A 27153-nucleotide genomic window follows, 5' to 3' on the forward strand; every position below is an offset into this window, starting at 1 on the left:
CTCCTTTTCCTATCTCTAACTTGGAGAGGATTTTCTTACTTATAAGTTATATATCTATACAAAAAAATTCAAATTACAGGAGTGTACAATATGTTGAGATGAAAGATTTTCATTTAGAAGGTGGATGCTGCCTTTAGTTAAAAACTAGAGTTGTATACTTGTATACGTATAATTAATTTAATTTTGGAAAATTTAATAAATACCTGAAATTGTAATGATATTTTGCAATTTTCCACTCACCTGTCACATTAGCCCTCAACTGACTTCTAGAACTTGTTCAAGACCAATGATTGAAATGTGACTTAAAAAGTGTAAGCTTAGCTTCTTTCAGTTGTCATTAACTGAACTGAAGAGTATTGGGGATAAAAAAAGAAAAGAAAAAGACTAGGCTAGAGGTTTATGAACATTCCTTTTGTACTGTAAGACAGTACACAGCAGGATTTTGTCATTTTCTGTACTGATTTGGGAGAGAAGAAAAAGGAAAGAAAAGAAGAAAGGAAGATACTTAGATGTCTCGAGGGTCAACAAATATCCCTGCTGAAGACGGTGGAGATTTGATCCAATCACATGTTTTAGATCCTTCATAGTTATCTCCTTCCAGATCTGTCAGCTTCTTGATGCACCATAGATCTTCGTTCCATGAAAGTCTCTTCCAATGGGGGATGGCCACTCTTACAGGATCCTGTTGGCCTACCTCTGTTACCAGCGCCCCACATCCTACATCGTCCTTTGCCATGTTATGCACGAATGTGCATAGAGACTTCATGAGGCGTTGACCATTAGTTCCTCTCATGGTTAGCCCGTACAAAAAATACACCCCAAATTGACTGAATACATCTGGAAATGAAGGTACTCTCAGCCATGGTAACCATGAATCCAACAATCTACTTCCCATGCAACATGCATAAGTTAGCTTAGACATTCCCTTCACCTGCAACTTGAAAACTTCTTTAGTGTTCCACACGCTCAAGACTGCAAAACTCTGAGGAAGGATCCCTGTTTCAGGGTCCCACTTAGGGAGCAGCTTCTTAGGAACTGCCATGAAGGTTCCCAAGTTAAGCTTGTTGAACAGAATGGCATCAATATCCTCAGCAAAGAACTCAGCATTTGCAAAGAGATGGCGATAAATTTTAACAGCAACGTGCGGAGGAACGCGGACTATGGAAATCCCTGAGCCTATTGGCTTGTAGTGGGCGTGAACAGGCTGAACCAGCACTGTGGGAGATCTGAATTTTGTGTATGCAAATTTCTGTGTAAACAAGCTGATGGACGGCTGATTGGCACAATCTGTTGCTATATATGCATAGTCTGCGCCCTTTTGTTTGCACCATTCCTCTATATGTTGAACAAGTTTTGTGCCAACTCCAAGCCTCCTGCATTGCACGATCGTTTAACAATGTTAGGATTTCTGAGTATTACTATCCACTTTTTTGTATTTCTAGGTTTAATCGTATTTCCTTCTTTGATAGCACAGGTAATGTGATGTAAGAAACATTGAGAGAGAGAGAGAGAGAGAGAGAAGAAAAGAAAGTAGATTCTTGTGGACCAAAGCTGTCAGGCTTAAGCAAATTCTTGTGGACCAAAGTGTGTTTAAAGCTGAAGGAATATTTTTTTGTATTATGAAGGAACAAAGAGAACAAACATGTTGTCTTATTTTTAATTGAATGGTAAGGCAGTCTCCTCTATACAAGTGTCCAATAACAAGCCAAATAGTTGGCCACATAAAAAGCTTTGGCTCTTATTTTTCCTAGATACCAAGACATTTGCTTTACTTTATGGTGGAACCTGATCCATGTCTTATTTATTTATTTATTTATTTACTCCGTTTTTGTTTCTCCATCTTATGTTGTGGGAACAGAGTACTTTGTGTGATTTACTGTTGAAGGGATCAAAACTCATTTTAACATTTTTAAGAGCTTCAAATATAATTTTATGTTATTTAGAACATCGTTTCTCCATTCTTGGAGAATCATTTCCAGGATAATAACTATCTGAACGTTTCGACGGGATAAACTTATGCTGAAATGATAAAAGAGGCATTGTTCATGTCAAATAACCAACTGCGAAAACTATTTAGTAGAGAGATTAAACTAGTCTATTTAGATTGAAGGAAGTATATTAAAGAGAGAGAAATACCTGTGAGTGGTAGAGACCCTTAAGCCCAAAATATATGCCAGCTTTAGAACATGATGAGAATGACCTGTTGTCACATGTTTGATACATCCTCTTATAACTCCTACGATTTCTCTTGCTTTTCCATACTCTGCAACCTGTCACACAATTCCCGAAAAAAAACCAAATGAGAAATTAAAATATCCCAAGAGAAAACTTCCTATATAAATGTATATTCTATTTAAAACGTACCATTTAAAAGACATACAAATAAATGTATCATTTTGACTAGTTGATGGCAATATATATGTGTGTATATATATTGTATTTACCAGCATGACGTGCGAAGGGAAGTGACGAACGCGGCAAATAGGATCACCCAGAAGATCAGTAAAAATAGAAGGCTTCCCTTTCTGTCCAACATCACACTGCCTCTCCATCTTCTCCACTGACACCTTATCTCTCTCTTCACAATATTCTCTCACTACAACCAAATTTCTATTTTCCTCTGTGTTTGACTCAACTTGTAGCCTATATTCATCAGCTATCTTCAGCACCATAGTTTTGAACAGAGAAAACCTCTACTAAGAAACCTCTTAGGATTGTGTTTGGAGCTTCAACCCCACCATCTCTCATATTTATACACCATTTTAGAAACTCTAATTAAGTGGGTCTCACCTAATGTAGTGCTTCTTCTTAATCCACGTTTTCCCACTTAAGCATATTAATCATAGCTTTAAGATGGATTGATTAATAATGTTTTTTTTCCTAATGACTATGATTAACCAGGTGGATTTAATTATTTCTTCAATTATTGTTTCATTAGCTACTCATAAGCAAAGCACCTTTATATTCAACAAGAATATAAGGTTATAAAAAAGAAAGATACTTGAAAAAGTCCCTTGCATTTATATTTTAAAGTCACTGGTGGCTATGATGAGACCTTCATGATGGTGATGGTGATGGTGATGGTGATGCCAATCATGATCAAAAGCTATAATCTTTTAGCTCTTCTGCTAATTAGCTCAGTCTGGTCCAGGTGAAGGTTTGATGTTGATTCAATTTTGATGAGAAGCTGTGTCGAAAATCCATGTTAGTAAGATGCGTCCTTGTGCTATTTAAGTGGTTAAATCTTAAGGTTCTTGTGTTGTACAAGTGCAGTTTATGTCAAAGGCTATCGTCACGTTTTGTGTTTGAGCCACAGAAGAAACAGGATTGAAAGGACGATTTGTGGGAGAAGTGAATGGGATTCATTCAAATTGTCTGTAGTGGTCCACTTTAAATATTAAATATAGAATCTCTAGTCTAAATAACTTGATATGTTCCATGGATGAAATAATGTCATGTGGGTCATGACATGGTAAATATTCTAACAGTTTTTGTACAAGAATACTTGTCCTTGAATGAAGCTGTCTTGTTATGCCCCACAATAGCACTTTTCGTTTGTTTTTTCTAATTTCTTAAAGAATGTTTAGATCATGATCTGAATAAGCCTGAATTCATGTAGCTTGGAATTGGAAATTTGAGTTTCTTCTGTTTATGCTTGATTTGAGTTTATGAATTCATACAAAATTGAGTTGCATATATCAAATGTAGCCTACTACTTCATAGTCTGCTTTGAAAGATTAAATTATAACTTGATTTTCAAAAGCTATGGACTTTACGTGCTTCATTCTCTGTAGAAATTTGACAGACTCTCCATATAATATATGGTTTCCTTTCGCCAATTATTGGTGGAGATGGTAAAAGAGAAGTAAGCATGTTTCAAGCTGACTGCTGAGGCATGTGGCTACCTTGTGACCTTCATCATCGTTTTGCCATAACTCTCTCTCTCTCTCTCTCTCTCTTCCTTTTATTTTTTGTTTTTTGTTTTTTAACTTAAATTTATCTTCTCTAGATGACAAGTTCTCATGCCATTGCAGATAACGAGAAATCAGCAATATCCATAAAGTTTATCCTAAAAAAAAAAAACCAGGTATGCTTTTATAGTAGTTTTTGAAAAACAAATTCAGATAAGTTTGTTCAAATTAAGGCTGTATTGGAAGACTAATGCTGGAAAAACGTTTCTAATTAGGGGAAAAGAGAATTTCATTTGAAATTTTGGTACATTGGGGTCGCTGTCACCAACTTTGTTTCACAGACATGTCTTCAAAGACAAAAAATTAAAACATGGTTAATACAAGAAATCTGATAGCAAAATTTGGAGAATGGGATGTTCAGATAAACGTGAATATATTGGCATTATCTAAACTTATAATAGAGAAAACAAATGTTGGGTTGTAGAGTCAAATCAATGCTAAGACGTTAGAATTTGAATAAAGTTTCACATCAATTATAGGTATGAATGGTCCATTTATTTTGACTTTTTTGCCTAAGGTTATTGAAAGATAATCAAAATCTAATGTTCTGCAGCTATGCCTGAGTCAAAAGGATGTTAGAATACAACTAAGAGTCACAACTGTTGTAAAAAAGTGTAAAACATTTCTTTACTAAATAGAATCCACGTACAATTTGGGTACGAACATTTGAACCTATATGGTTAATTATTTATTGCACGTGCACGCTTGTATGTCAATTGACCTATGTTTGGTTTGACCTAGAATTCACTCAATCACTCTTATACTTTCTCTATAATGGAAAAAGGAAGGATTATATAAAGGAATATTGGCGTGGGAAAAGAATTGTTTGAGTGATAATGAGTAATATCTATTATAAACTTGTTCTTAATTTTCACAATGGAACCAATATCATTGTTTTTTTTCACCTGTCTCGACGAACTTATCAACCAATCTCATGGAACAATCTATATAACTCTACAATATTTATATCAACATGAACTATTTTAGATATAAATTTGCATAAGCTTTTGACCCTATTTAAGTTTTAAATTAAACAATATTAAAAAATTATCAAAAGCCTATTAGATTCGTAATCCTCCATCCCCCAACACTCAAATACGAAATTTTTTTAATTAAAGAATCATCTTATAAGATCATTAATGTCAGAGGTATAAAAATCGTTACGATTGATTAAAAAAAAACATATATTCTCTTTTGGCCTTATTCAATATAAAAAAAGAATGAAGAATGAGAATTTCAATCTACATTAAGGATTTGATAGCTACTCCTTCCCCTTTCTTCACCTTTATAATCAACCCTAATCTCAAGATGTATTTAAATGGATAGATATACCACATTCTACATGCCACTAGTGAGAATTCCTCCTAGGCTTACCTAGAGTTTTACCTTTATTTATTTATTCATCATTATTTATTATTTTGAAAAGGCCTAGCTAAGTAGAGTTGATATGGTTTTCATTAGGTATATTGATTATAATAAAAAAAACCATATAATAAAAGATAATCAATAAAAAGTAGAGCCGTCACCAACATTATAGACTTGCATTATTTTACTATCTCAAACACAACTCCATTGGCTGTATCTGTATATGAATATCTCCATAAAATGCTCTCCATGTTTTGTTTTTCACATTATTCTCTTCCATAAAGTTTAAATTTTAATTACATTTATATATTCTTGTTCGTTCACACACACCACTTTTGACACATATATATATTATATATATATAAAATTAAAAACAAAATTATCAAAGAGAATAACTTAATATATATTTGGGCAAATATATATATATATATATATATATATAATGCTCTTTCTTTATTTGTTTTAGCTTTTGAGATTTTTTTCGAATGTTCTATATCTTTCCTAATTTTCAATACTTAAAATTAAATACACATTCTGATTGGTTATCCATGAAAACCCATATGGATGAATCTTATATGTTCAAAGATAATTAAATATTAATCATGGATTAATGTTTTGGTGTGACATCATATACTCTGCAGCTGGTTTAGTATATATATATATATAGTTTAACTCTATGGGGACTTTTTTTTGTGTGTGGTTGTTATTCTTTTGGCTTACGTTTTTTCATTAAGATGACATATTAAATATTGGAGTGCAAGATTTATATTTTGGAAAGAACAATGTTGACTATCGATGGTATATATTCTCTATTTCAAGGTTCATTAATTGTGTGTATTAGAAGCCAAGAATGTTTTGGAGAGGGAAATTGTAATCCTAAAAAAGGATTTAAATTTTTTGGGATAACTATTTCTGAGAATTTTGATATTAGAACAGTTTTTACCAATTGAAATCACTGTTCATAATCTCATCAATTTGGATAGAAAGAATAATATATTCTTTTGTTCTGAAAAAGTTAGGATAATTATTTTATTTGATAACATCCATTTCATCTCAAAATCAATTAATAAGAAGAAAAATAGTTCATTAAATTATTTAAATATCTTGATCTTTTCAACATCTATATTTGTTCATCAAAAGGTTATTTCTAAGTAAATAATTATAAGAGTAAAATAGATAACTGAACCAAATCAATTTAATTATAAACCACTTGTAGCTAGAGAGGGTTAACTAGTGTGTATGTAGACTTGAGTAAATAAATTAATTAATAATTATTTGAATTGATTGAAATGATATAATTATTAATTTGAAGTTTAAATTCACACTAAATTGAATTTTTTAGTACTTTTTTTTTGTGGAGAAAATGTGAGTGCACAACTTTATATATGAAACCAAGGAATCTATTCTAATATAGAAATTTTGAAAATGGAATAATCGATGTAGGGCTAGATTTAATATTAAGATAAATAGGTGAGGCCATAGCTAAGGCTCACTGATTTATAATTAGTTGAATTGGAAAATTAGCTAAAACTATAAAATCTCTTTAACCAAAATTGACTTTGGATATGATTTTAAATTACATTATATTGCCTTTTTTTTTTTTTTCTAATCCTATGAATCACACTCTTTCTCATCTAATTTAATTTTGATAGTTTATTTTAAAATTCAATAGTCTTTTTAAGAAGATTTTTATAAAAAAAAAATTATTGTAAATAAGAAATTTGATAAAATTATTTACAAATATAAAAAAATTTCACTCACCAAAACAATCTAAAATTTTAAAATAGGATAGATAGGTAAAATCTAAAATTTGATTATATTTGTTCATTTTACTAATAAAAAAAAAAGAAAGAAAAAAACAAGTTTTCTCATTCTTGCATGTTGTTTTTATTTTAGTTTAAATGTTTACACCAACAGATAATCATATTAGACAACGAAAAGATTATTATGAATGCCACAAATTTTTAACTATTGATCCATCTCAGTTTTCATAAAAATTCATATTTACACCACATTTCACTTATTGTATTTAGAGAAACTTATATTTTCAGGTAATTATTCAATCACTCGTTCAGATTAATTAACTCATAATGAAATGTGATAAGAGACCTAGGGTTTAGTACGATTTGATTAGTGTAAATTGATTAGAGAGATTAAGAAAATAAACACACGTAGTCTACGGTCAATTTAAACTTAAATAAATAAACATAGGAAACTTTATTGATTCTATAGGCTTCTTTTGTTATGCCTATGGTTTTAAAAAATCATTCTGAGTGAGTATTGGAGTCTACATAATATGCTAACCTAAGTAATCAATTTTGAAATAGGCTTCAACTAAATTACCATCACTTTCAAAACAAAACACATTTATTTGATCAACCAAAAGCTAAAACGTAGGCTTCACTTGATTTTACTTCAATTTGCTCTTCTTCTTTTTTTTGACTTTGCCTAATAAATACTTAGTTTCTTCCATATATACAATCATAATTTTGAGAGTTAAACAACTCACATCAATCAGTATCAATAAGTCAAAACGTTTTATGTGATTATAATCATAGAGAAAATGAATATGTATAAACTAAATATACATGAACGAATTGATTACACCTCAACGAAATATCTTGATACATTGTATATGATAATATTATTCTTCAAACTCAAAATTAAGTCAAATTGTATGGCAAGATTTATGAATTGAAATAACTAAGAACCTCAACATATATGTTGAAGATGTTAATAGATAGTCTAAGTATCGTTCTAAAAACACAATACTTGATCTCTAGTTAGAAGGGGAACTATCATGCATAGTTACTATTAAACTGCCTACAAATATTAAACATTAATTGATTTTGTTTATACATATTATATAAAGGCAATAAAGTTGAGGGAGCAGTCTATACTAAATTCGTCGGTGCTCTCAATGGGCCAGATACAATTATTAACTTGGTCAAACGTGCAACCTTTAAGTAGTACTATTCAATTTTGCAAACTTTTGGATACTTATGGCAACTGATCAACTCAATAAAAAAACAATTAAAGAAAAAAAAAAGTATAGAAGTCTTCAATTTGAAGTAAGATAAGATGCCACAGATGAAGGGAGAAATTGATGTTTAAATTGAAGAAACTACAATTTTGACATTTTATAAATTAAATATTAAACTTGGAGGTGAAATATCATTTAAATTTAATGTTTTTAATTCAATTTGGAGTTACTAACAATAAATAAACATAGTTAAATTGATTTTTTAATATTTTTTATACCCCTAAGTTTTGTGAATTGTATTAATTAAAAATGTAAGCTAATAATAATTGTGTATTAATCCATCAAAATTGAAAGCTTTTGTAAGTTTATAGTTTACACTCCCAGGTCTATATTAAATTATTTTAGATGCGTGGAAACTTATAATAATCATATCAATAAAATCTATAAAATAAAAATCATAATAATAATGTGAATATCATTCATTAGAATTCACGTCGTTAAAAGTCAATATATTGCATCAATCTCACATAATCATAGACTTCTTTGATGTTGAATTTTTTTAAATTAAACAAGCACTTTTAATTTCCTTTTCCTAGTCTATTTTTCACTTGACTTGGTTTTAAAGGAAATCTTGTACCGAAAATACTTACGAAAACACATTTGCTCCATGAATTATTTCTACGATATAGATGACATCAACTAATTTTGTATGGTGTGGCAACTTGGCCACTGTTCACCTTACTTGTCTCTAACAAACAAGTGTTGGCCATGTAAGGTGAAGATTGTCTCGATATACCAACAATACTCTTTTTATCCAAATATTTTAAATGTTCTCTAAAAGCAACTGCACTAAACTTTTGAACTTCAATAAAGGTACATCTTATTAGTAAAAAAGTATATATCAATATTTTTTACGTTCTATACTTGTATATATAGCTTCCTCAAGAATCTCTTTCTCCTTCAAGTATCACATGTTCGCTGGCCTTTCCAATAGTTCATCTTTTGAACCTACATTGTACTAGGACAGAGATTCTATTTTAATATCATATATAACACACTCTCAAGTCTCAAATCCAAGATTTGGATCATAATTTCAAATCTTGTATTGAATTAAACAACACCTAAATTAAATTATCACACCATAAGAATGGAATCTTTAGGAACAATAAGAATTTGATGAAATAAAAGATTTATCAAGTTGGATATCACATGAGCTAAGGTTGTAGACCTGGTGGTCGCATACTGTTTCTTTTTCTTTAATTGCATTAATAAAATTGAGCCTAAAAGAAGTTTGTACCAAATATGTTTGATTTGCAATCATTGAGTTTGGAAGCCTAATGGCCTAATAACAATATTCCAATAAAATTTTAAAAAGTATACATATGAATTGACATGCTTGATTTAATGATAAAAAAGAAAGATACATTGAAATTGTTTTGGTCATATTTTGTAGGGCCTCTACCATTCTTATATACAATACAAATTAAATCAGTAGTATATATATAGAATTAGACTGCAAAATAAAGCTTTATTTAGAAATGATTTTTGGCATACCCACCACCTAGGATAATCTCTTGCAAAATATGCGCATGATGTCTAATTAAACCTAAACTTCTACCTAATTAATCATCATTCAATAAAATAGTACTCCTCATTCTCATATATATATATATATTTAAATCTTTCTTTTTCTACACAAAAATCCATAAACAAAAGTGTCACTAACTTTAAAATGGATATAATGGTAAGATATCATAGTCTTCTTACACAAAATAATGTGTTCAAAAAAGAGAGAGAGATTTTGTTGTTTGAATTTTCAAAAACCAAGAACAAAAAACTAAAATAGTTACTAATCAAGTCTTGGTTTTGGTTTTTAGAAATTTTATTTGTTTTCTCGTAATATTTCTATAATAAATTTTCTAGTGGTCAAATCGAAAAAAAAAAAATTAGATTTTAAAAGAAAATTTGTTTTAAATGTCAAAGTTGATGAAAAAAAATACTTTTTATTAATAATTCTAATTTTCAAAACAATCCCCTTGAGAAAATAAGGGAAGGTGGCCAAAAGTGAGTTCTAATTAACCAAATCTACTAACTTTGAACTATTCAATTTGCAAGAATATATATATATATATATATATATATATATATATATATATATATATATATTGCTTTATGCATTAATAAATTGTTATAGTGGGAATAGTGGCAATGAGGACATAATCAACTTTTAGTGCCAAAAGTTAATGGTAAGACATTCCACATTAGAGATAGACATGAACTTCCCAACAACTTGTGACCTTGTGTTGCCTTATTCTTTCTTATCAATTATTGTTATTAATATTATAAAATGGTCTATTTCTTTTAGTTCCCTATATAAACTTAAAAGTGACATTACTTTTTTTTTTTCTTCTTCTTCTTCTTCTTCATATCTACCTCTTAGAATATTCACAATTTTCTGGCTAAGGTTTTTCTAAACAAATAAATAATTTTATTTACTTCTTATGTGCACTAATTAATGTAATTTTTCTTTTGAGCTAACACACTAATGTTGTATATTTACACTCATTTAATTTTCATACTTATACTTAGTAATGTATAATATGTCTTATGTTATCTTTTTATGCACTGAACTTATAATTAACTTTAAAATAATGTCAACATATACACAAGTGAAACAAAGACCTCAGAATAAAGAGAAAACAGGATGCGATAAAAACCCTTCAACAAATCTTTTTATAATTACCAAAGTGACAGGAAGAGAAAAACAACTCTAAGATCAAATATATATAAAGGGTCATTGCCTCGTCAACAAAATAGGATGTTTTAAATGTTACTCACAAAACCTCCATTTAAGAAAATTATCAACCTCCAAACAATCAAAATTACAAAATATATATATTTTTTGAGTCGTTCAAAAGCAAAAGTCTTTATTCAAATTGAGTGAACACAACTCAAATGGTTTAGAGTCACCTTAAAACCTCCCACTTGCATATAATTTAAATTCAATATCACTTTTTATCTTATGATGAAACCATCCCCATAAACAAACCATTCATCTCTCAAACATGTTTTCCATCATGCTCACATGAATAAACTTTTTTTTTTAAGATTAACATAAAGGAGTAAATTTAAATTTTATTGTGAAGTTAGATAGATAATATAGAATTTTAAACATTTGATCAAATGAATATGATTTTTTTTCTTTTTTATTAATAAGTGATATAATATACGGTTAATTTAAGCTTTAGATATAAGTAATTTAAGATAAGGTGTGGTCTTCAAAGAAAATGTTAGATAATGAATAATTAAATTCTATTGGTAATTTAAAATCTTTAAAATATATATATATGTTTTTTTTTGGAAGCATGAAAGACATTAGTCAAAATACAAAATTTTCTAAACTATTCTCCATTTTTTGTTCTAAAAAAGAAGCTAGTTTTAATGCACTTCAAAAGTATAAAGGAAGTAGTTGATTATTGAAAAAGTGGAAAGAACAAAACATTAATTATAAGATGAGCCGAAGTAACTTTAATTCAACATTATAGAACCGATCATTGTATAAAATTTACCAAATTTAATATTACAACGTTGATTTATTATTTTTAAATTTTTCTATTTAAAAAGAAAGAAGGAGATGTGAATGATAAAAAAGAAATATTAGGAAGCATAATGTGTGGAGGACCATGTGTCAAGTAATTAAAGCCTCCATAAAGTTTGTAAAATTCATAATTAATATAAGTGATGCCTTACAAAATGTTTATTAATTTCTTATATTAATAAAAGTTTTAAAATAAGTAAAGTAGTTTTTATGTGTCAATTGCCAAAAGCTACAGCTGTGTTCCACTGTTTGAGTCTTTTTTTTTCTTTCTTTCAAAATCTTTAACTTAAACCCTTTTCTTCTTATTTTTATTAGTTAAAGAATGAATAACAATCATAAAGATTTGTGAAGTGGTCATTTGTTGGCCCCAATGGTATTAACATTTTTAAAATAACATAATAATAATTTAGATTTAACCCTTTTTTAAAAGGTTTGTGTTTGCTTAAACTAAAAATAAAATGATCATGTGGCAGTAACCCTATATTTATACATATATATATATATTCTTAACCATTTCTCATTTATTCATATCTTTCTATAAAAATTTTCTCCTGATTTCTATTTATTTATTTTGAGAAACTGTTTTCCTCGTTTTTAGTGGACAATCATTTCATATTATTATAAAATATAATCCATTTCCTTACCTTCTTTCTCCATTTTCTTATTCCAAGTATATTTGGGTGCATTGCCATTACATCTCTCCAATTAAATTCTATCGTATTACAAATTCTCTTCATTGTTTTCATAAAATATTTTAATTATTTATTTGAGACTACTTTTCTTATTTTGTTTCAATCCTGTTTTCATACTGAATAGTATGACGTAACATTATTAGTAGTCTCGACTCCGAGGTTAGAAAAATTTGCATGGTTGAAATTGATGAATATGGTTATAATGTAAAACAATTAAATTGGATTGAAAATAAAGATGGATAATTTAATTTGACAATTAACGTTTGTTGATGACAAAATTTGAATAGGGAAAACAATACTCAAAACTTTTACATGCCACAAACGATGAACTTATTTGAAGAACAAAAAAATGTATATGTGATTTGCAAAAGAGAAAACATATATATATCAATATAGTATTTGTCGCATACACTTCAATACTTAAATCAAAGAAAAGGCAAATTCAAGCTAAAAGGTTTGAAAGTAAGATTCAAAATAACTCCATGTGAAACTAAAATAATAATGCATTTATAGATGTGAGTGACCTAGATAGTTATGATAGAGTTTTAGAGTTGGTTTTATGATAATTATGAACTTATAGAACCAAGAGGTGTTTCATGTTAAAGAACTTACAGAGCCAACATAGGATGAGATTCTTTTTTTAAAAAAAAATCTGATAATATTCTTTAGCATTTTTGCAATGTCGTTTGTTATTGAAAGTCTTAGTTTCTATAGCTTTTTTTTCTATGCTATAAGAGGTATATTTTCATTTACCTTTATATAATTCTATAAATTTTTTTATGGTGTCAGAAAAAGAAAAAAAATATTATTTGCTCTTTTATAGCATTTTTTTACTAAAAGAGAATTAGAAAATGCTATAGAAAAAAATATATGGCAGAGTTTTAGATATATTGTCTTGGTCCAAGTATCTTTACTTTTAGTAGCGTTTTCAGTATAAGAGAAAACATAACGTAATTTGTTTATATTGCACAATTTTAATGTTAAGTAGTTTTCAATAGCATTTTTTTCGAGCATAATTGATCTTTAATAATATTTAATGGTAGTAAAAACATGTTATAAAAATATCATACCATTCTCTTAATCTTTCTATGATAGCAGATGTTAGGTCAATGACTTTCTAATAGCATTCGAATTTTTAATTGCTATCGGAACGGTCCGAACAATTTTGGAACGTAATATATAACTATTTTATAGCATTTTTATTATATTTACCTAACAAATTGTTTCAAATATTATTGTAAAATTATTTTTTTTAGAAAAATTATGACATAACTATTAAAAATACCTTTAAGAAAAATATAGCAAAAATTTAAATTCTATCATATAGACTTTTATCAATTTCTATTAATATAATGTTGTTGGTAGATAATAATAAAAGTCTATCAATATCTATCATTAATAAAATCTGAATTTTTTGTATACTTTGAAAATATTTTAATTTATTTTGTTAATTGTGAAAATGTCCCTTTTATTTAATGTATCGAATAGATTTATCATTTTAAAAGTGAAAAAGATATATTTATTCAATTTTTTTGATATACATCCAAAGAAATGTAATAATTCTCATTTTATTGAGATCTACAATCATAAAGATAATTTTGAAATTTAGAATCGAAAAGAACATTGCATTAATGGGTAATGTTTCAAATGTAGGGTAGAATGTTGTTACGAAACAAAACAGTTAATAAAAGTTGATAATCCAAATAGATTGAGTGTGAATGTATAATCCAAATTTAAAAAGCTTTCATATAATAAAAGAAAGAGATGTTTAATTAAATGAGTTGCAATACCAACATCTTTCCATAAACATGCAACACCAATGTGTGTCGTCATTTAAATCAACTAAAAAAAGAAAAGTAAAGACAAAATATCTTCCATAAATCATTATGTTGCATGATTAAAAGAGAAAAAATATACTAAAACTCATCCAAAGTGACACATTTCATAGGGATATGGATGAACACAAAACACAACACCTCATAGTAGAACAGTTCTACAACTCACTAATCAAACGGACACTACAACTCACCATAATTCAAATATCAATAGTTAATACTCGATTAATCGCCATGAGATTACTTTCACTCTCCTAACTACCTAAATGAATACAAACATAATTAATAATATTATTGTCTTATAAAGTCAAAAGTAGATATTATATATCTGTACGTGTTTAGAGAAATTATTTATTACAAAATTAAATTATTAATTTAATATAGCTAAAAGTTTTCAAGATAATAATTGATAAGCTTCCTTCAATTAATATAGTGCTTATAATATAAACTTTGAGATTAGAAGTTTGATTCTTTCCACTTCACATTTTAGTTACAGTGTTTATAATATAAATTTTAAGGTTGGAGGTTTGATTTTTTCCGCGTGAAATGTATAACGTAGAAAAAGAGATAATTACAATTGCAAATATAGCCACTTAAATTCAAAATAATTTAAAATATATCAAAAGCTGTCAAAGTTTATTAATATCATTTTACAAATATTGGTATAAATCATGAGAATGTATCACTAATAAACTTGGTTATATTTGCATTTTCTTTAATTATTATCTCTAAAATTACAATTATTATCGGTAAAATAACTTTCCAAACTTTTCTAGCGGAAACTTTGGGTCAAAGGAAGAAAGTTATAAACCAACGCACTCTATTTGGGCCATATCTCAGTTATAGTCCAATAAATTTAAGCCCACCACACACCACTGGAGCCATAGCCCATATTGGTTCCAACCCCCACTGATCAGAAGGTCTCCTCCTCCTCTTCTTCCTTCGGTATCATTTTCCCGAGAAAGTGGAGCGAAAATCCGGCCAGAAAATTATCAGAATGGGCATTTTCGCCGTAATTGGAGTGTTGTTGCCATTTCCGTACTACTACGTCTTATGGAATCGTCCTCAGTTGTGGGTGAACTTGTGCGGCAAATCGCGCGAACCCTGCAAGTTGATGGCCCAGGTCTCGGTTTTTCTCAAGTTGCTTCAGTTCCTCTCCATCATTCATGTCTCCTCCTTCTCATGGCCCCCGCCTCTATACTTCTGGCCTCTAATGGCTTTTGGACAGTTCTTGAACTTCAGGTCTCTCTCTCTCTCCCTCTCTGATGTGCTGAAGTTTGCTTCGAGTGTAGTTGCTTACTTACAATGAATTTTGTGCGTGCTATTGAGATGAAATTTACGCGCTGGAAGTTAAAGTAACAATCTATTGTTCATGTCTTTAAGTTCATTTTGTTTAATAACCCATATTACAGTGATCGATGATGTTAAATCTCGAGAAAATATGGGCGTTTTTGTATTTATATCCATGTTTGTGTGTGTACTTCTGCGCTTGTTACGAATGAATTTAATGATTAAATTTTTCTTAATAGCTCAAACTTATTGGATTAGGGGATGATTAGCAATGTGAGTTCGGGGGTGCGTTTTGAGCACTTTGTCTACAGTACAAAGCATTTAAAGTAGAATTTTCGTTATCATCTTGGATATTCTAGCCAAATATGCTGAAAATTGTAGAAAGAACTTGTAGTTTGGCTAAAAGTACTTTTTACTTTTTACCCTTCGAAATTCATCCCAATCTCAGTTTGGAACAATATGACAATCTAGGATTCCATCTCAAAATCAATTGGAAATGGGGGGAGCTAGCCGAGGAGTATGAGTTCTCTTGGTCTTTCTAAAATGGGATTCTCAACATCTCAACGGGAACTATGGTTACCTTTGAAGTTTTAAGTTGAGTTTTCTATTGTTTGGGATAGATTCAAAACTTGAATTCAGTGCTTATTCCAAGTTCTCTTTATTATCTCCTGCCTTTTTTTTGAGAGAAGAAATGGTTGTGTTGCACTAAAAAGAAATTATTGGAGTGAAGCTCTTGTCGATCTGACCAAATTGGAGATATCATAAAGAAAAACTATCTAATTGGCTTAACAAACAAAAGATTAAGCCCTCTTAAGAATGGCTTTTTAGGTTCTTTGAAAAGTGTTTGTAAGCACTTATGGGGCAAAGAGTGGGGTTGTGAGGTATAGGGAGTTGTGAACTCCCATGACTCACAAGGTAAGGAGTTAGTAAGACATAAAATTAAAAAGTTTTAGTTGTGGGTCCCACAAATCCTTTGGGCCAAACAAGGAGTGTTCACAACTCCATAGTTCCCGACTCCCTATTCCTCAACTCCTTGTTTCAAACACCCCCTTAGAAAGTGACAACTACAAACTTATTTAGTTTTTGGACCGCCACAGAGAAACGTTAAGATTAAGCTATTGAAACATTCTATTTTTTCTCTTACCTAAAGGTCCTCTCAAAATATCACACACATCATCCTGCCACAGAAACCCCATAGGAGAAATGTCAATGGACACTTTCCATAGTATTAATTCTTTCGTGTAAAACTTGACAAGCAAACACCTTAATGTTTTAGAAATTCTAGCCTATTAGAGTGAATAAAAATTGAGACAACTAGAGAAAGAAAAAGGGTGGACAAGATATGAAAAGGTTGTGGTAGAGAATTTCCTAGAACGATCAGGGACCAATCCCCAACAGCCCTTCTCTCTGGGATTGCATTTGATCTTGAATAAAAGAGGAGTCGCCTCTTTAAAAACATAACTCAAAACGAAGGACAACAAAAGTCTAACGGAGATTGAAGAAGGGGTTGGGAAAGGCAACATGGAGCCCACTAGAATCACCACTTGCAGCCCACTCAAAAAATGAGGATCATACCTACTGACTATGTCATCCTAAACTACAGCACATGTTACTCTCCATGGAGAAACTCCACGATCACTTTACCAGGTAAGCCTCATTATGCAGTCTTAAGCTCTCAATTCCTTGTCCCTTAGGCTTCTAACTCCACCTTTCACTTAAGTGGGGCTTTTCCGTCTTCCATCCCTTCCCACAAGAAGCTACCAATTAATCTCTTGATTTTGTTGCTTTGCATTATGCAATATTCAACCAATCATTTAAGCATATGATCAATTTGATAGTGCTGAATTGTATCTGTTCTCAGATCCTTTTTCATTGATTTCGAGATAGAATAATGATGCTTGGAATTGTCAAACAAGCTTTATAGAGACCATTTCCCCAGTACAATTGTCTCATTTGATTGTTAGTTATGACTAAATACGCCATTTATGATTTTTACTTTATATCATAGTGAAACAACTAGGTTTACACTAATGTTCATTTCTTAAGTTCGAATTTTGCTAATTCAGAAACAATATGATAGGAACAAGAAATCAAAATAGTAAATATCAGAAGATGCTATTAGGAATATAAAGAAACTAATAGTACCCAAGCAGATTGAGATCTTGGACTCTCCTTAGAGACTATTATCTGATTTAGTTTCCATTCTCCTTAGAGACAAAGTAACGAATTCAGCTAATTTAGTTTCCATTCAAACCATAGAAAGAGAAACTAAAGCAAAAATGGTAATCATGATTAAAGTTTTAGGATGTTCATCTCTGTTATGTAACCTCACTATTCCAGGCAACTTGATACACATACATCTGCTACTAGGTCGAGTAAGATTAGGTAAGTGGAATTTTCACAATGTTGCTGCAGTTTTCCAGGGCCAAATTTGTAAGGAAACAATATCATATTGCTACTAATTGTAATATAAATTATCATTTTCTTATCTTCTGCCAAACAACAGGGTCTACCAGTTACTCGGTGAATCTGGTGTTTACTATGGAGTACGATTTGGGAAGAACATTCCATGGGTAACTGAATTTCCATTTGGATATATAAAAGATCCTCAATATGTGGGAAGCATTTTGAGCCTTTTTGCTTGTCTATCGTGGGTACCTTTAAAATATATTCTGCTCTGGACACTGGGTTACATTTTTATGATGCATGTTGAATCCAAGGAAGATCTTGCAACTCGAGCAAAGCCTCAAAGTTGAATTTGTGAAAGAATAATCATGAACATCGACATCCAATCAATGGATCAATATGCGACCAATGGCAACTGGTTCAAGCATCCATTATCCTGGTAATGAGCATGATCAAAGCTCTTGAAATTTTGAATGTTATCCCAGTTTGAGCTTTTTATGACGTCCTTAATTCTGTTCTTCCCATTGTGTGTTGAACTACTAGGAATAAGAGTTTTCCCACCTACTTTGTGGCTTCTCTTCATCATGTGATGCCAGTTCTTGTTCAAGTCTTTTGGAAGCTTGAATTCTAGAAAATTATTCTTAATAGAAATACTTTAGGAATAAGAAATGTTATGTTTTCCATTTCTAGACTTTGTAGATTTCTTTCTTACATTCAAATATCAAAATTATTGTTAAAAGAATACGTGCATTTGGTAATTCTAGCAAATGGATGTATGTTTGAATCTCCACCTTGTTTTACACAACCCACAATATATATATTAAAGATTCGTGTATTTCAATGCAAGGACCTCGTTGAGAAAAGAATTTTGTTGCGTATGGCTTGATAGGTAAGGTATGAGACTTTTCTATAAAAGTTTGATGTGATTTTTTCAAAACAAAGACAACTAAGGGATAGGAGATTTAATAAGCTCAAGATATGGTTGGTTGAATTGGTTGCTTTTTCAAAGATTGTGGCTACAAACAGGACTTCCTGTGGTTGGACAAATCCTTTTTTTTTTTCTAGGTGTTGATTTTGTTGACTAAGTTCAATGTTTGTCTCAAACTCTCAGCCAAGTTTGGGTTTTTGGATGATAAGTTCAGATACTTTTTTTAAAAATTGTTTATTATTTAAAGTTTCTTTTAACATTTAGTGAAATAAATGTTAGATTATAATTTTCATCTTTCAACTTCTAGAACTGTGGGGGTGTTTTTTCCTTTTTTACCATTGACCTCCTACTTCATAATTTACAACTATGGCTAATTCATCCCTTATGTTTCTTAGTGTTTTTTTTTTTTTTTTTTAGTTGGTCGATGAATTCTATAAAATGTCCAAATTTAAAAGCTTTAAATGAAAAATTATTTGAAATTTAAAGATCTATTAACCAAAATCAAATTTATTTAACAGAATTTACAATTTTTTAGTCTTCGCATGCATAAATCAGATTAAAAAGTTGAATATTGTAGTCACCATCCAACATGTGATTGAGTTTGCAAGAAACTTGCATAAAAAGAAATTAAGCTATAAGAAATGTGTTTGAAAGTTGAAATCCAGTTTCAATATGAAACAATAGGAAGATTGGAATTAGAACCCAATGATTTTCTAGAAGAAGAGGGGGGGAAATAAGACATAAAGTAAGTTTAACGAAAGGTATTCGTAAGCAAAATATTTAAACCCCTTGCTCCTTTGTCAAAACGTTACATATACTGTATTGACTTTGGAGAGAGAGAATTCTTATTGATATCAAATTCAATTGCTTGAAGAATTTTGCCATATTACAAATTGAAATTGTTGGACGACCTAAAAACGTCAACAAAGTACCCAATTTGAATTTCTAATATTTTTCATTTTTCATCCATTTTTAGTACTCTTTTTCAACGTTTTCTCCCCCTTTCTCAAAAATCTCAAAACTTCCACTTCCTAAAATCCGTCAAATCTTCTCTGTTTCAGTGTGTATTTACAGATTAATTCCAAAAGAGATTTGTATCTTCAACTTCTAAACTTCAATCAATGTGGGAAAATCTTTCCCGAAATCGCCGCCGCAAGCGCCGCCGTGAAATTGGGATCTTTCGTTAATGAAGAGGCCATCTGCTCGACGAGAAACTGTTGCAACTCTGGTGAGTCAAATTTGGGGTTCGCGAAAGTTTTAGCTTCCATAATCGCGATCGGTTTCGCCTTCACCAAGTCCAGAGAAACTGCCTGCGCCGACGAGGATCCCGGCGCTGCCGAAACCACTGCCGGAGCTATGTTGACACTACGGGCGGCGGCGCCACCGGAAGTGGCCTCAATCTGAGATGGGTGTGGATGATTGTGTTCACCTTCATATGTGGCTACAAGAACTGATTGATCTTCAACACTTCTTTGAACCTACAAATTAAATCCTCCATTTAGAACAAACCTTTTTTTTTAAGAAAGGGGAAATTGTCAAAAAGGACAGAAAAAGTTTGTTGTTGTTGTTCACCTTCTTTTTAACAGGGCAGCTAGGAGCAAAAGAGCATTTGAAATAAGCTCTAGGACAAGGATTATCTCTAGTGACTTTTTGACCATATTTCCTCCATTGATATCCATCTTTAACAACCTACAAAATTTAAATTCAAAGAAATGGGTAAGTTTAATTTAGATTGGAAGAATCCCCCATTTTGCCATTTGAAATTTTGGGGTTTAAAACTCACCAGATTTGAATCAGAAGCTCCAATTTTGACTTGAACTCTAGTGATTTTAGCTGATTTGCTAATGGTTTCTTCTTTTGGTTTCTTGTAAGATTCTTCATCAGTTGAACTACTTTCAGAATTCCCATTCATTCCAGCCATATTGTTATTGTTATTGCTACTCTCTGATTTCCTCTTCTTTGAAGAAGAAATCTCTTTTTCTCCATTTTTGTTCATTTGTTCCATCAAATGTCCTCTCAAAGTGTTGTAATTTTCACAAACAACAGTCAACATTTCAGTCAATTTCTTGTTCTCTGCACTAACCCTCTTCAATTCCTCCATTAAAGCTCCAGTCTAAAATTTAAAAAAAAAAAACAGAAAACAAAATCAATCTCATCCTCAAAAACATATCAACCAGAACCAAAAATTTGAAATCCATGAAACACCCACCTCTTCTTTCACAGTAGCCTTCCTCTCGACATCCATATAATTCCTCTCCTTCTACAAAAAAAAAAAAAAAAAAAAAAAAGTCAGTCGAAAGCTCATAAAACAGAAACAAAAGAGATCAGGATTAAAGAAGTTGAACAGAACTTACCGGAGGTTCACCAGAGAATCTGAGAGGCACAGAATTGAGATCTAATTTAGTATCAACAGAATCCAACAACCAAGAGGAGAAAGCAGCCATAGGCAGTGAAAAGCCAAGTGAAAGAAGAAGAAAAGATATGATTAATTTGGTGGATTAGAAGAAGACCCGGAAGGGATTTAAGAGTGAAAAGGGAGAAACGAGAGAATATATAGGAGAGAAGAAAGATAGAGGAAAGGAAAGTAGAAGGAAAGAGAGAGAAGAAATAAGGATAGAAAAAAGAAGAAGGGTCGGGAGTGGCAGTGACAAATTGACAGAAAGAATAAGGAAAATACAAGGAAAGAAGTTCTGATTTGGTGTGCTCTTTTTGGCATATTGAACAAATGTGATTGGTGAAACAAGAAGAAGGGGCCATGTCGGTCGAGGGGTTTCAATTGTTTTTTTCTTTTTTTCTTTTTCATTTGGGGAGAGAGATGAGATTCAAAGTCAAGCAACAACTTGTGCTTCATTGTTTCAATTTAATTACTAATAAATGTTTTTTGAGAGATTTAGATACACTGGGCTCCACTTTAGAGGTGTTTCTGTCTCTCTCTATGCCTTTTCTTTTCTTTACAGTTCAAACTCTTGAATTTTCATTGCAATTTGCCATGTTTAGGTCTTTTCTACCTTTGGGTTTTAAACATCTTTGTTTTTGGATTCTTTTGGATTCAATGAATTCAAACTCTTTTGTTTAGAGTTGACAAAGTATTAAAGAAGTTGTTACTACAATTTTGATCTACAAGATTTTCAAGGTCTACAAATTGTTTGACATGTCTAACATTTTATTTATAATCGTTCAAGTTTATAAAAATAAATTTTGTTTAGGTTTGAAAAAAAAGTACTTCAAAACACTACTCTTATTTAATCATTTTTTTTTCAAATTTTTACTTTATTAACTTTCTTTCTATGTTTTCAAAAAAAAAAAAAAAAAACCAAGTAAGTTTTGAAAACAAAAAGAATAAGAAAAGCAAATTCATTTTAGATTTTTTAATTTAACTAGGGTACTCAAATGTTTTATTGAGAAAGATGAAAACCAAGCTATGTCAATTTTTAGACATAATTGAGGAAAAGTGGTTTATGAAGTACTAATTAAGTTTTGAAATCTCAAGAGTACTTATTCAAAAGTTTACAACTAGTTGTGTTTCTTTATTTGGTAAACAAAGAAATGAGAGGGGATGGCGATGGAATTAGTAAATTTGAGGACTTATATATTATGATCATAGAGTTGATAATATGTATGCAAAAGAATGTTTAAGTGCATGAGAAATTTCTGTTTTTGTAATAAAGTTAAGAAATGATGACCAAATTGAGTGGTTGGTTAATAAATATGGATGCCTTTCTTTTATTCCAAATATGAGGGGTTGACATTTTCTTTTATTCCAAAACTTGGTTGAAATTTTCTTTTTAATCCAAAGTTGAAGTTGACTAATACCATTGTCAATCTTATTAATTATATGTATTTCTAATCAATCAAGTTGCCTTCAAATTGCCTTCAAATTGCCTTCAAATTTATACTAAGTTCATTTTCAAAATATAATGTAAATAGGTTTTAACTATGTGAGTGGCAGAAAATCAATTATATATATATATATAGCATTTTAACCCTAAATTAATAATTATATCAATTTAAATATTGAATTTTGTAAGTATGTCAATTAATTTACACTTTATATTACATTTTGAAAAAATCTTGTGTGAATTATATGATCAGGTCAATTACACCTTTAAGTTTTTTTTAAAAATAAATTAATTTAGACTTTGGGACAAAATTTCATATGGACAATAATTAATTTAGACTTTGGGACAATTTCATTTGAAAATTGTCCATGCAATTACCTCTAATTATTCATTTTGTAAAACCCAAATTTGATGCACATTTTGGATCAATTAGTGCATGGATGATCTTTCAAAAGTAATCACAATAAAGGATTTAATATTGATTGGCTTATGAAATTTGAGAGATTGGTTTACTGAAATTATAAATTTTACACAATATTCATCCAAACAAGATTGATTCAGTTATTACAATTTAGTTTAAATTAATATAGCCTCAAATCTCAAGCATATAAGTTGATATTTTTCCATAGGAATGGAAATCCTAATAATATTGTCTAGGCAAGCTCATTTTTTACTAAATGTTTATAAATTTCTATGTATACTAGAAAAATTGCAACTGTGTGTTAAATAAATAAACATTAGAAACACTTTTAGTTTCTATATTTTCATAAAGTAACAATTTTGCCTTTTTAAACTTTGTTTTTATAACAATTTAATCTAAGTATTAAAAAAAATTATCAAAATCTTACATAAAATTTTAAAACTATTTTATTGTTTTAGTGAGTCTCTAATTAGTTTATTAAGTATTTCACACAAGAAATTAAATCTCATTAATTTTAAAGTCTATTTGTTCCATCCCAACTAAATTACTACAAAGTTGATAATATAAATAACTAAATTGTTATATTGTAAAGTTTAAATACTAAATTATCACAGTAAAAAGTATGGGAACTCATGACAACCCAAAATTCAATTCAATGCTAAGTTAATGTTTTTGAAAGTTTAGGATTAAAAGTAATTTTTAATAATTATAATAAATAAACAAACAAATAGAATTAAAAGCAAAATTTAAAATAATTTGTGAGAATTGTTTCTGCTTTTTCTTCCTTTCAATCTAACGACTCAAAATTTATTTTCTTTTGCTTATGGATTTTTCTGAAACAGATATATACATATATAACCTCAGATGAACTCACCTTTATATATGTTTAGATTAATTTGTTCACTTAAGCAACATGTGAGTGTATATTACTCTCTTTTTTCATTCATAAATTTAATCACGTAACTTCGTGAAGAAAAATAAAGGAAAATTAAAAATTAGAAAAAAGTAGTTTTTAATTCTCTATATATATATAATTAAATCCAATTCATAGTTCAATGTTTATTTCTTTATAATTTATCCTACTGTTTTGTGGATCAAATTATATAGTATACTGAGAGGGGAAAAAACTTGTGATTTAAATGATCTAAAAATTAAAAGAAAAACGTCAATAAATGTGTTCATAGGTTGTATTGAATCATATTGTAGTTTTTTTTACCAAACTCAATTTTAAGAATAATTTTCTTTTAAAGTAAATAAGATGAATATAATTTAACTATCATAAATTTATAATATTAATCTACGATTGGAAAGTTAAGAAGACAGGTCACACGTATGCATTATACATAGTAAAGAGAGAGAGTGGATGGAGGGGATATTTGTTGACTAGGTACTGCTTGCCCAGGTGTTATTGTAGAAAGAACTTATAGTGTTGGAGCGTTCTCTCCTTTTCCTCACGTTTTCAAAGCATTTTCCACGTGTCCTTAATAAAATAATAAGTATGATTTGTCGTAAAAGACAAGACGTCCACGCGGCTTTGTAGGATAAGAGACACGCTGTTATCACATCACCCTTTTCTTTTTCTTTTTTATTTCTTTCTTGCTGACATCAGCATTTTAATTGGACGCCCACTAAGAACCTTCCCTCACCCTCCCCTCCCCATAACACACACAAACAATTACACTTACACATCTTTTTTTTCTTATTTATAACTTTTTAAGTTAAAAAAAAAAAGTTTGAAATAGTTAACAACGAAAAAAAAAAAAAACGTAGGAGAATATTGAAAATGGGAGAAGAAGAAAAGATAAAAGATAGAGGTAAGACAAAATTAATGATTTTCGTTCATTTTATTCATAATGGTTTTTCTTTTAAGTTTAATGGTATTTTTTACCTAAAACACTAATCAATTTTATTTAAATTGTAAAGTTAAGGGACATTTTTAAATTTTAGCCAAAAAAAAAATGGTTATTTTATAAATTTTCATTTTTCAAAACAACTCTAAAAGAGGCCTTAATTTATATAGTAACAAAAATTGAAGTTAGTTGTAATAATTAGTTTAAAGTTTAAATTACGTAAATTAGTGAAAAAAATAAGTTCTATATTCTAATCTCCTACTTGCATCTTGTACTAACAATGGTGTAAAATAATTTTTTTGTTGCACTAATCCATGATCTTAAATCTTATATTAATGATACCACTCTTGTTTGTTATTCATATTTTGTATTATTAATATTAAGATATATTTGTTAAATAGATGTTCATTCTTTAATATCTATTGTCAATTATCAAATTATAACTACTATATTTGTTATTCATGTGTCTCAATATAACACATCAATAGACATCCACCACTTACTTGGTATTTAGTCTATAGAAATGGTTGGAGTGTTTGTAAGAGATGCATATTATTTGAATTTTTTTAAAAATGGAAGATAGTGAAGGTAGTGGGAAATTTTGAATAATTGATCTTATGTTTCCTGATTTCTTATTTATATTATGTTATTTGTATAGTTTGTTTTATTTACTTTAATATTATATCTTCTGGATGTCATTATTCTCCTGGCCTAGTTTTAGACTAGTTTATTTATTTATTTATTTATTTTAGCCGTTGTTTTTTTCATTTTAAAAACTATTGATTTAAAAAATTACAATAATGAACCTCTCTCTTAAGAGGGCCCACCAAGGCTATGTTATTCAATAGAGTGAAAGAAAGCTAAAGTTGTCTTTTAAAATATACAAAATAGGCCATGGTTTCCACGTTTTAAACAACTCTCCCAGCTTCTTATTGTCTTTTTTTCTCAATTCTCTCTTTTTCTTTATATTTAGATTCATCCCCTTTCCATAACCAATACAAAATATAGCCATGACTTTTTTTCTTTTTGCAACAGTGGATTTAAAAATTTTGTTAACAGAACATCTATGATCTATCAACGAGTAGGCTTAAACTTGATCTAGAGGAACTAGTAACTACCTTATTCTCCAGTCAACTAGTTATGTATTGATACAATATTCGTTTTCTATAGATAAAGTATAGAGCATCTCGAACGCTTAAACTGACACTAAATCAGTTGGTGATTACATTCATACTCAAACATTTTAACCCATCCAACAATTAAAAAATGGTGAACAGTGGAAAAAGAATATAATCAATACTTGACTGTTTAAATAGTTGCTATAATATTTAAGTAGGTGATCAGTTTTTTGCATTTAAATTAAGTTTTCTATGCTTCTTTTGTCGTCTATTTATTCTCTTCGTTAAACTTTCTTTTTAAGGAACCAATTTTTGACTTTGTTTTGATTCTGTTTCCTTGGATTGAAAATAACGAAAGAAAATATATATTATTGTTGTATTTTTCTAATTGTCCTTTTCATATTTTAAGAGAGAAAAAACATATATGGTGTCTCATGTGATGTTTGAACAATTTTTTAGCAAAGGATTGACATATTTAAAGTATATAATATAATTCATCCCAAGATCTACAAGATCATTGGATTGCATGATTAATTTTTTTTTTTAATCCAATAGAATATTCAATAATCTCAAAATAAAAAATGAGAACGTTTATCACTCTTCAATTCTTCCAAATGAGCAACTTAATGAACTACAATAGGTCATTAACAATAAAATTTATGAGTATAATAAATAAGTTAGAGATTAGAGAAAATAAGTTTAACTGTTTACTATATTTTACAAGGTTTTTTTATGTCATAGAGAAAAGGAAGTGTATATTTGACTCAATTTATAAATCTTTCTTGATTATAAAATTAAAGCATTGAGTGTGAACATATAACTTACCACGATTGATACTCAAAGGTTTCACTTTTCTT

General features: G+C 29.6%; 3 protein-coding genes across 4 annotated transcripts; 1 reads left to right on the top strand and 2 right to left on the bottom strand.

The window, feature by feature from the left end:
- Positions 1–198: 198 nt before the first annotated feature.
- Positions 199–2719, bottom strand: LOC101217889 (probable N-acetyltransferase HLS1). 2 transcript variants are annotated; one of them, XM_004137608.3, is made up of 3 exons: positions 2445–2719; positions 2137–2270; positions 199–1373 (listed from the first exon to the last, which is right to left on the bottom strand). In XM_004137608.3, the coding sequence occupies exons 1-3, from the start codon at positions 2670–2672 to the stop codon at positions 506–508; spliced, it is 1230 nt and encodes a 409-aa protein (XP_004137656.1). In that variant the 5' UTR covers positions 2673–2719; the 3' UTR covers positions 199–505. The 2 variants fall into 2 exon arrangements, with proteins under 2 accessions (XP_004137656.1, XP_031737706.1); XM_031881846.1 differs by having other exon boundaries at positions 2365–2502.
- A 12592-nt stretch (positions 2720–15311) lies between these two features.
- Positions 15312–18930, top strand: LOC101218126 (phosphatidyl-N-methylethanolamine N-methyltransferase). The gene is made up of 2 exons (XM_004137609.3): positions 15312–15686; positions 18241–18930. The coding sequence occupies exons 1-2, from the start codon at positions 15442–15444 to the stop codon at positions 18488–18490; spliced, it is 495 nt and encodes a 164-aa protein (XP_004137657.1). The 5' UTR covers positions 15312–15441; the 3' UTR covers positions 18491–18930.
- Positions 18931–20186: 1256 nt separating this feature from the next.
- Positions 20187–21512, bottom strand: WRKY21 (probable WRKY transcription factor 40). Its single transcript, NM_001305705.1, is given in 5 exon segments — positions 20187–20546; positions 20641–20757; positions 20852–21181; positions 21278–21328; positions 21423–21512. Coding segments are annotated over 5 exon segments (948 nt in total).
- Positions 21513–27153: the final 5641 nt, after the last annotated feature.

The sequence above is a fragment of the Cucumis sativus genome, chromosome 3 (genome assembly GCF_000004075.3).
Source record: "Cucumis sativus cultivar 9930 chromosome 3, Cucumber_9930_V3, whole genome shotgun sequence".
Taxonomy (NCBI): domain Eukaryota; kingdom Viridiplantae; phylum Streptophyta; class Magnoliopsida; order Cucurbitales; family Cucurbitaceae; genus Cucumis; species Cucumis sativus.